The 11,096-nt window shown below is 42.6% G+C and overlaps 2 protein-coding genes across 4 annotated transcripts; both read left to right on the top strand.

The window, feature by feature from the left end:
• The first annotated feature begins 55 nt into the window (after positions 1-55).
• Positions 56-3,476, top strand: LOC135501122 (uncharacterized). 3 transcript variants are annotated; one of them, XM_064792950.1, is made up of 2 exons: positions 56-76; positions 1,945-3,476. In XM_064792950.1, the coding sequence occupies exon 2, from the start codon at positions 2,203-2,205 to the stop codon at positions 3,217-3,219; it is 1,017 nt and encodes a 338-aa protein (XP_064649020.1). In that variant the 5' UTR covers positions 56-76; positions 1,945-2,202; the 3' UTR covers positions 3,220-3,476. The 3 variants fall into 3 exon arrangements, with proteins under 3 accessions (XP_064649020.1, XP_064649017.1, XP_064649021.1); XM_064792947.1 differs by lacking the exon at positions 56-76 and adding an exon at positions 381-1,103; XM_064792951.1 differs by lacking the exon at positions 56-76 and adding an exon at positions 1,799-1,822.
• On the top strand, positions 3,475-10,906 carry LOC135501123 (ciliary microtubule inner protein 2B-like). Its single transcript, XM_064792952.1, has 6 exons — positions 3,475-4,330; positions 6,401-6,654; positions 8,531-8,673; positions 8,954-9,092; positions 9,234-9,455; positions 9,607-10,906. The coding sequence occupies exons 1-6, from the start codon at positions 4,269-4,271 to the stop codon at positions 9,702-9,704; spliced, it is 918 nt and encodes a 305-aa protein (XP_064649022.1). The 5' UTR covers positions 3,475-4,268; the 3' UTR covers positions 9,705-10,906.
• Positions 10,907-11,096: the final 190 nt, after the last annotated feature.

The following is an 11,096-nucleotide window of genomic DNA, read 5'->3' as shown; positions in this document are numbered from 1 at the left end:
AGCAGACATTTTTGAAGTCAGCTTTTGTAAAGGAGGAGAAGAGAGTTCGGGGAAGAGCTGCGGCCGTTATTGGAAGGTATGTGTTACCAAGAATAAATAAAGGCTAGTCTTTATAAATTATTCAGTCTTACACCCAACAGCCCCTCACATCTTGACCACCAAGGTTTTTGCATCTCATTAAGATTTACCCCCGCCTGCGTTTAAAGGGAGTATAGATCATGAGGTTCAGGATGCCCCTCACACTGTGTATGTAGGAATCTCTATTGACGCCACATGCATGTGTTAATGATATACCGACCTGTACCCGCCAACTCGCGCAGTGCACGATGGGAACCACATGTCGGTCCAAACTCCTGCGCAGGTCGGAACTAGGTTTATCATTTAGTCGTTTGGAAATTGGTCTGGGCATGTGGTCTGGTTCCTCAAATCTGTTCTATGTACGTGTGGTTCGTCATCAAGGTTGATCTTCTGGGTTGAATGACCGCTCTGGTTCTGTAAATCGATTGCACGAAGATCAGTGTGATGACATTTCTCATCGAATGATCCATATTTCCCAGTCCAAATACATGTATGTAGCTAATCACTAGTGTTCGTATGTAAGACCTTAAGGGAGGACGGATCGATTCGCCTGCTGATGCCTGACAACGGGTCGTCATGGAATCCAGGCACATGCGCCCTGAAGCTCAGGATGTAGTATTGTAAAAGGTGCCAGAATTATATCTTTGCATCTTGACCACCAATGATTTTCTGGCAAGTGAGTCCAATGTACATTCTTAGAACGGGTAATTGATTCCGATGTAGCAGTGATTTTAGATACTTGATACTTCGACATTTCAAATGAAATATAAATGAAAATTGTTCAACGGCTGCGTATCTGTGTGAATCACCCAAAGTCCCACCGCCATCCGATATTCTCATGGAATGGACTATAGACATTTACCAGTAATCATATACTGTTATTCACTGGAATTGAATTGGAATCAGGTCATCCCCGACATCTACAACAAAAGATATTCAATATATTATACCAGATGATTTGAGCCAGGTGCAATATGGCTGCAACCACGATGCACTTAATAATAATGCCGTTGACAACACTTAAGGTAAGAGCATTGCCCGATGTCTGTATTGGACGATGTCCTGTATTCAATAAACGCGCTGAGACATTGCAATTGATTCCCAAGGATCTGCGTCGCTGTATACTGCCATCGGTGAGCCAGGATGGGTTCTATGCCGATCACAATTTGCACCCCCGTAGTCAGCACCTTCATTATTGTAGGACTCGTGAGATTGTCCATTCGTCATCCTATTCATGCCTTGTGAGTGGGAGGGACGAGGTCAATCCGCTGCATCCGGAATGTACTTCAGTGGTAGCAAATCAATTGCAGCAGCGCTACTAGCTGTATACAGTATAGAACCTCTCTGTTAAGGTCACGGCCTTTTGGGATTGACAATGCTGTCCATAACAGAGAGGTGTCCTGATTACATAGGCACAAAAAGGACCTACGCACAAATTAAGACCAATTAATCACTGTCCATTATAGAAGGTGTGTCCTGCTAACAGACGTTGTGAGGGCATGTGAAGAGAGGTTCGACTGCAGCGCAAAAGTATAATTATGTCCTTTTCATAAAATACAACTTTGATACTTTTTAACGATCATGTTCGTCACTCTGAAATGAGGCCACTCTGTCTGGAAGATAAAATATGTCGTCTCCAACTAGGTCATTCTCAAAAGTCTATGAATAAACTTAGAACATCTGTTCCACCATATGCATGGAGGTAGAAAACTTACATCAATATGAAGTTTTTGGCACCAATGATGTCAGTCATGGGGTATTTGCACTAAAGTTCGAGTCGATTCTCTTCGAGTCAAGTCTGCATACTTCGTTTCTCGGTACTCTCTTCATTTCGTTTGAAAGCCTAATTTGTCTTTCTTTTTTCAGGCTAAAGGTATCACACATCACGCCGACGCCTCCACGTGGACGTAAATAAGCCTGAAGTAAAAGAGGCCGTTCAGACTCATGCAAAATGAGGATCGCGACAGATCTCAATTAAACTCTACTTCGCTAGTAAACGACACCTTTAGTACAACATACGGCTGTTGCTAAGGAAACGGGTGTACCTTTCTGCAAGGACGAGTCTTGTTTGCGGATAGTCGATTTCTACTTCAGGAGTACTGATTTCACGGAAGTGACCTCATCATGGATAAAGAACTAATATCCCAACAGGAAGCGTCAGACTTCATAGATAATGTTTTGAATATCAAGGTGGAGAATTTCGATGAAAGAACAGGGTTACAATTTCTGAATACAATGATAGAGAGATTCTTTGAAGAGATTCCATTTCAGAATCTATACCTTTTAAGCAACACTAGACTACCATCTTTTGAGGAAATTAAGAGTAATATGTTCAATAGGGTTGGAGGAATCTGTTTTGAACTGAACATGTTCATGGGGCAGCTGCTACAAGCATTTGGATACCACGTCTACATGGTCAAAGGTGTCGAGAACGGGGGCGAAGACAGTTTGCCACATACGTTCCTAGTTGCCGAAAATGTTGAGAATGAGGGGGACGCATATTGTGTGGATGTGGGATTTGGTTACCCCATGTTTTTCGCTGTTCCTATCCATGACCTGGCAGTGGGGGACCTGGATACCAAAGGTTACGCCCTCGGTTATTGGGCGTTTAAGTTCACAAGGGAAACCGAGGATAGGTATTGTCTACGAAGTTTTGACGATAGCAAACGGCCTCAGGACGTTGTCGAATTCATGGATAATGTAGAAATGCCAAAGCACCCATCTTGGACAGAGGAATATTCGTTTTATTTGAAGCCACTCTCCTACCAGGAGGCGTCTGTGATTATGGAACCAGTTTATACCCTTCCTCTGCAAAGCTACTTCCTCGTAAATTTCCACTGCGTAACGTTTCGCGGCAAGAAAGCACTGGCTTACAAAAACATGGCGCTTCTGCGCGAACGTACGCACGACTGTAAACTAAAACTGCAAGAGGTGTTCTATAGCCTTCCAGACTTGCAGGAATCCATCGTGGAACATTTCACTGCGTTTGATGAAGAAATCGTCGAAGCAGCGCTGAAAAATCTAGAGACAAACCAGGCGAAATCACCGCATCTCGTCGCTAAAGTGAACAAGATGCGAAAACGCTCTATCTGTCAAGAACGCGCAATGTCCTTTACGATCCATGGAGACATATCGCCATGAACTAGGCTTGTCAATAGGCTACTGTGGCTTTAGGCTAGACTCCCGGGGGCAGTCTATTTCGTCATCCGTCAAGGAAGAGGCCGGTCCACTACGTCCGGGGTGAACTTTAGACAAGACTGAGGATTTGCGACAAGACTGAAGATTCGCAGAGGTGCGGCCTCCCAATCGATTGACAATCAGCCAACCACTGAAAACACCATTCTTTTACGTGTGTTGTCAGTGGGGGTGCATTTGTCAGTCGATGGGATTGGTGGGGATGGGGGGGGGGGGGGGGGGTAGCAGGAGCGCTTTGACAGTTTATATGGCACAGCCCATGTCCGATTTCATTGCCTATAAAGGGATTATAGACCATGGGTTCAGGTTATTTGTGGAGGGAAGATGAATTTTTTCTGTCTCTCTGAACGTCATATCACCGCCGGCCGAGCCCTTGGTCGAGGGCAATTTATATTTTTCTGGCCCGAGGAAAATATGTAGTATCGCATTCCGAGGGGCAGAAAACTTCATACTGAAAATGTAGCCACGTGTCTCAAACTCCTTGAGGGACATCTTCGTACGACGTATAGTATTTTCAGTTAAATTTCCGTAGCGCTTTATTTTCGCGACTATTGCAATCGCGGTAAAGGCGAATGTCTTCCTGATCATAGTAATCGAGATGGTCGGGACCAACTAGCATCAGGGACTAACATGGGTCGCCCACATTCGTATTCCAAGGGGCAAGGGGAGCGGACAGGGGAGTCATTGCTATCATTGCGGTCCTGACTTTCCTTTAGTATGGTGGTGCTCAAACCTCGAACGGATTGGGAAACCATTCATAAGAGTGGTCTCACTGCCAGCGCAAAACGCGAGATGGCGCGACCGCGTTTTAGCCGTTTTATGACGTCATCAGCAGAGCGCGAACAACGACGTCACCGCAAAAGCTTCCCTAGTTACGATTCGACGCCTGGTGCATGCATTTCCACACAATCTTCCATGAGGAGATAACCGCACAAGTTTTAAAAGGAACTTCGAATATATTATACAGAGGACTTGACAGCCGTGAATAATTCAAAATGCCTATGCCAAAACATGGAAAGAGTATTCTGATGACACCAGACCCGTACCATACCCCAGGGTGAGTGACAGTGATGACTTTAATTTTTCTTGTCTTCAATATGATAAACACGCGTGGGCCGAAACGGAAAAAGCGCATATCTAGTGGTAGCTGTGTAATCAGGTGAAAGCAACAGAACCGTTTAGATTCATTCAGCACTTAGTTTTTTTCTGGGCTTGGACCAAAGATCCCCCCCCCCCCCTCCTCCGTGGTCCTCCCTCCCCAAAAATAGGTTTATTCACCAAATAAAACTCATAGTCTTCATGTTCCATGCATTTTCCCAAGGGATGCGCATCCCAAGATTCGGACCACGCATCGCCCGCGAAAACTATCTATTGACGGTAAAAACAGTCAATAGATAAAAGGGATTATTCATTGTTCTTTGTCAACGTAGGAGATGGGGGATGTGGGCAGGCTGGACCTAAAGTCATAAGTTAAACGTCCTTACTCTAAACGAAGCTTATCAGTGAGGACGACTTCAACTCGACCCCAAGAAGGACGCCGACCCAAGCCGACGCATATATAGTGGGTTTTTGGAAAGCCGTCAACCCTCCTCTAAACAGGGGCGACAATGAAATCCAATCTTTAAACGTTATTAAAAAGGCAATCACATTTTGTGCAAGTCCGTGGATATATCGATTTTCATCAACGTATACTATGGTAATGGACACCCAGTGTACGTGGTTTCCATCTTTATTTGCTTAGACTATATCTCGTGCGTTGTGAGCGAGTCTCCCCCAGCGATACCTAGAGGGTGAACACTGTTTGTGACACTGTCTGAATAGTTTGCACGAACCTCCAGCGAAGTGTGCTATGTTGTGTGTTACAAGCTTCGAAAAACTAAACCCTGAGCGGCAACACGGTCATACTCTTGTATGCTTTCAGTCATCCAGGCAGTTTAAAATAGAATGTTCAATCTTTTTACTGGATTCAGTCGAATCTATTGGGATAACAGCTTCACCGAGGCCCAACAGCTTCTTTAGGACGACGTCCTTCATGTCCTTAACGTTCAGTGTCTTCCAATGAATTTACTGAAAGACTCTGGCTATATTCATTACGGGAACGAGGTGTTTCTAAATCTCACTTGTATTTATATCGGCGATTTCTCAATCTTCATGGTTAGAACTAAGAGCCTACGGCGTCCGTCAGTTCGCCGTCACAACCTGGATTAATACGAGGCCAAGACGACCGGGAAGACGACCTTAAATCCGGGGCAATATGCAAGCTATTTCATTACATCTTTATTAACAAATTCACTGTGTATAGGTATATAACAAATCCGCCACAACAAGTGGAGGATTAGACTTAGAGGTGGGTCACTTGGTTAAGCGCGCTTAGAAGAATATCAGACTTAGTATTATTTCGCCAGGTTAGAATAGGCTTACCTCTGAGGTTGTTGGGGCATTTAATGGCCAAGATCATAACTTAATTGATTTGATATCACAACGAATGTTATAGCTGAGACAATCACTCTACATGCGATCAGAACAAATGACCAGGGCAGTTCAACTTTAGGAGGTGGAGAAGCTGGTGTGAAAGGAAAAGTTGTCTCGAGGAGAGAGTGTCTTGGATCATGGAACACTACCAACTACAGTCTAGGACCTTTGCCTATTTAGACAACCATATCGCAGATCGTGATTCAGACTTCAATCCGTGAAGAAGGGCAGGACACTTTTTCGATGGGGACACAGGTTTTTTTCACACCCAGAGTGTCACATTTTTCGTCCTCTGCAGATAGAGTATGCTGACTGCTGTCTTCAAATCAGTTCCTGGATGGTCGGATCTCTGCCAGCAAACCAGCATACCCATCACCAACATCCCCCTCCACAATTGTTTTCCTGAGAAAAAGTGCAACCATCAATACCTTTTTCTCCTCCGCAGATGGTGGATTCTGTCCTCAGTTCATGGTTCCAAGTGGGTGAAACTTTCGGCAGCACCACACTGATCTCATCTCGCTGATCATTGACGGACCATAGACTGGCAATCCGACCATGAGCACCCCGGCCCACCCAAGCCCACCCAGTCATGCCTGTATTCTACTTCTCAAGAAATACTTGTAGTCAGTAGTACAATTATTCGTTTCTTCCGCAGATATGGTGGATTCTGTCCTCAGTTCAAATTCCAAATCGGCGAAACTTTCGGCCGCACCACATCTCGTCTTTTGAAGGACCCAAAGGTGGTCAGTTCTGGCCAACTGGTGCTAGCTGACAACAGGTTCGGCGGCCCACATACAAGCCTTGGTGAACCAAATATCAATTATGGTGAAAAGGTGTCCTTGATCAAAAGAAGGACGCAGAACTATGGAAGTCAGAAATTGAAAGAAACGATGGTGCCAGGATATACAGGTGAGTTAAGGCACAACCAGAGACTAAGAGACAGAGATATGGGGGGGGGGGCAAATATACTGTTCTTCTCTCTAACAAGACAGTTCTAAACAAGAGAAATGATCCCCAATAATCTCTTCAATCATGTTTATTCACCCAGTTGTCTTTGTTCCATAATGAAGAATTGTTAACATGGTAAAGACCTATCTTCCTAAAGTGCTGCGATTTTGAAACGTCAATCAACTGTCTATAAACAAGACACATGAAGGAATTTTCTAATGAGCTCCCATGTGGACAAGTGACAGTGACAATCATCTTCTTTAAACTTAGTAAGCAAAATTAAGATGTGTACGCTGATTAAAGGTCACTCAAGAGATAGGTTGTCCAACATGAAGAGTAAGAGAAAAGGTGTTTATCAACCCTTTAAAAACCTTCATGCCCCCAGTGATAATATTCTTCATACAAACATGAATAGTTCTGATGAACTGTGAGATAGGAGGCACCCATATCAGTGACTGTGCAACTTAATCTGACCCACATGGCTCCTGCCTGGAGTCTCCCTTTAAGGGCCAAATGATACCTTGGGGGAGCTGAGCTGAGGCTTTGTGGTTAGTCACACAAGGGAATAGTGCCACAACACTTCAGTCAGAAATGATGGGAAGAGGTAGAACACCTTGCATACAGAACGATATACGAAGCGTTTAAGTATTTATAATACAACAAGTTTTAGACTTTGATCTCAGGCCTGGTTGACTGAGCAATATTTTCACAAGCTTTTCCAGGATTATAATATCAGTGTACCAGTGCAGTAGGTATCATAGATAGAAATATAGACGCGTGTGCTGTCACAAAAGCTAATACCCAGCAGGTTCCATTTAAGTCCTAACACCTACTGGATCGGAACCACTGGCCTAGTTCGATCTGGTATGTCTCAATAGACTGATCAAACATCTAAATACAAATTGGTAAGGTCCAATGTTAAGTTCGAAAAGCAGTATGTGAATATTGCTGAAAGTTTTAGCACCAAACTAAAAAGTGGGCCAGTAATATAATAATGTTTGTCTTGTATAAAGCACTGTTTAAAGTTTGGTTACGAGACACTCTTTTCATTCAAAAGTCCTGTCTCCAAAGTCTGGCTTTTACGAGAAGGCAGTTTGTGTCATCACCATATAAGCGAACATCATTGGCATCGTTGCTCAACAAGCACAAATGCCACTTTTAGCCAACTGAATGACTGAGCATCATTTCCTTTACTAAATTTCATTAACAAGAGCAGCATTAGGGCTAAATGTCAATGATAATGCTAACGCACATTGAGCAACTGGGTTCCACCCACAAGGGGATGTCGTTTAGCATTAAGTCACTGTACCAGTGTGTCTGTCAAATTAAGAATTTCAAAGATTCTTCAACCACACAGGTCTTCTCTTTGCCCTTAGGGACAACTAGTGAGATTCTCTTGGCAATGCAGCTAATATATTACCACTGCTGATATTACTGTAAACCATAAAACCTACATTGTCGCAGCATGAACCTTGAAATCATATTGACCCTTATGCATTGATAACCAGCCCATAATAAAGAAGGTACAATGCTTGGCTGGTAGCATTAATCATGTTAATAATGAACACACTGTCAACAATGAAGAGTCAAAATTGCCCTTTTGAAAAGTAATGGCTGGAATAAAATGACCTGTCATAAGTTTAAAAACGTTTTATCATTGATATGACAGTCTGAATGAAATGATCCTAGACGGGTTTGAATAATGTAGGCAATATAGGTTAGTTTGATTATTGTGACACGTGTGTACAATTTTAGTTCAGTTCAGTTACAGCCCTTCAGCCCTTTTTAGAAAGTGCCCAGATGCACAAAATTACAAAAATCTCTATTTCACTTTCAGGTTTTATCCCAAAAAGTCAGCATTATTTTGGCAAGCGATATGCCGAGAATTGCCTCAACTCAATCGTGGACTTTGAACAGGACCAGATTAAACGTCGAGATGCCAGATCAAGTGTGTCAATGGGAGGGGAAGGAGGTCCAATGGTAAAGGATCTATCAATTAGTATTCAACCCAAATGCTATGCAGCCAGTCTTTGTGAAGAACTCAAGGCCAGGTTGGCAAAGATTGAAAAAATAACAGGACTTGTCACACTGAAGTTTAGAACCTTATTGCAAGACCTTTTACTACAAAGCTATTGATGAGTTCTTGCTTATCATGTTGAGATTGCTGGGGGGAGGGAGTAATTGTTAATGAAAGTGAGACTGCAACTATGTACGTTAGCTCTATATAAGACCTTGCAGTTCATTTCATTTTCTTTTCCAGGGTGGCAGTCACCAGCCACATCCACCCCTCCAAGCCAAGGCAAAGGAGGCCAAGCCATATATCTCCGTCGACGCTCACCATCACTCCATGTCTCCATACTATATGAATAACAATAACCCAAAGAAGTCATTCATGTCAGGTGAGTGGTAAAAACCAATATGATGGAGAGAATCAGATGGTTTTCCTTTTTTATCTTTGAATATTTTAACGGCCAAGTTGATCTAGTTGATATTTCCATGAAAATGACACCAGATGGAGAATTTAGTTTCTTTCTTTTCAGGATATACTGGTTTTGTACCAAGAGCAAGAGGCCTGATTGGCAAGAGCTATCCCTTGATCACCCATCAAGCTCTGAATGACTTCTCAACCGATCTAACCAAGTTCAACATGCTCACCCGAGAACCTGTTCGTATCCAGAGGCAGCAGAGTCAGAAAATGGACCATTCACAGATTTATCCAGTTTTCTCTGGGATGGTGCCACATTATACAGGACATATTCCTGGTATGTATCAGTCAATATACATTGTGAAATCTATAAATTTGGGCAATGACCACTTTTTAAAAATGCAAGCTAGCACACCAAACATGATCACATGTTCTTGAATATCGTGAAAATCTATCCTACTCATTTACTAATTGTCTCTTGTTTCCAGGCCAGAAATTCCGCTACGGAAACACATTCGGAAACAGCACCGAGAATGCTCTGAGTTCGACAGCCGTTGGACTATCTGCTGCTCAAGCTTGTGCATAGAGGATCGCAAGAACTTGCAAAAACTTTTCAAATATTTTACCTCTCCCGTAATCTTTGACAATATTTTTTGCCATCTCCAGTTCCGACACGTCCAATGCAAAACTTTTTTGATGCATGCAAGGAACGGGAATATCCATAAAGAGAGAATCTTAACAAAGTACAAAGTAGTGAATAAATTTAAGCGTTTAAAAAGGAATATCTTCAGATCATTCCCTGATCTCATTTTTTCCATACCAAATTTTTTAAGGCAATTTTTGTTGACCTCTGTCTGAAAATAATAAAACAGTGGCAGCCACCCTTTTCTCGGGGTAGAGAGTTTCTTCCAGCAAAATGGAAGGGCAGGGATTTCGAAAATTAGAAAAGAAAAGGGCGGCGTGAACTGAGAAAAAGAGCAGCGTCAGCTCCCTTCTGTACAAAATGCATAAGCTTTTCTGAAAACAGATAGGGAGAACTTTTAAAGGGTGCAGGGTGCAGTGACCTTTTAGTTTCATCTGGAAGAACGTTAGGGTCGTTCTCTACAAGACCAATACAACATATTTTGCTGATTTAGTTAGAGAATTTATAGCGTATGTACCTGGTCATTTCACCAAACAAGAGCTAGAAACACCTCTATATTTTAACCCCAATGCACATAATAAATTCTGGCTACTTTCAAGGTGGAATGACCCTTAAAAACTGTGATAACTCTGTGATAATGGCATTTCAATTGCACATTACGAAAACTAATCTAACCACTTCACTACAGGACACACTTTGACATTATTATTAGGTCGACTATGGCTTTCTACACCACCAATGGCAGCAATGACCGAACACCATGCTGTCTTTCATGCATCATATTACACTGCGTCATGACGACGCAATATCAAAATTTCGGTCTACCCGAGCGTGTGCTTCCCTCGTTTGACCAAATTTCGGAGGAGTGAAGTGGTTAGAGCTCAAAGAACAAAACAGTATTAAATAAGGTTGGCTTGGGTTTGTGAACCTTTGCTGCAGCAGCCATTTTCAGTTGGTGCCAGGTCATTGTATAGCAGTGGATACCAAAGCTGAACAGGCAAATACTCAAAAGCATAACAATTTATAGTACCAGTACATGTATTTGGCATGTTTTTCGAGACACTGCAGCGAAGTACCGATGTTTTCCTGGTGTGCAATCATTGTTGTACAAACCCTTCATCATAATGCAACTCATATGTGTAAATAGATTCATATTTATAGTTCATTAAAGTATTTATAAGATAAAATTGTTCCTGTTGTCTTTCTGAATGGACATACCTACCCAAAGTCAATTTCAATTTTCCTGTCAACAACTTGAAACAAGGAGATACCCACAAGATGACTGACAACTGCTTTCCCAGTGAAATACGGACGACCATAAGGGGTTTGAAGCAG

The sequence above is a fragment of the Lineus longissimus genome, chromosome 17 (assembly GCF_910592395.1).
Source record: "Lineus longissimus chromosome 17, tnLinLong1.2, whole genome shotgun sequence".
NCBI lineage: Eukaryota > Metazoa > Nemertea > Pilidiophora > Heteronemertea > Lineidae > Lineus > Lineus longissimus.
Note: the sequence above shows the minus strand (reverse complement) of the source record. Positions and strands in the feature narration are given on the sequence as shown.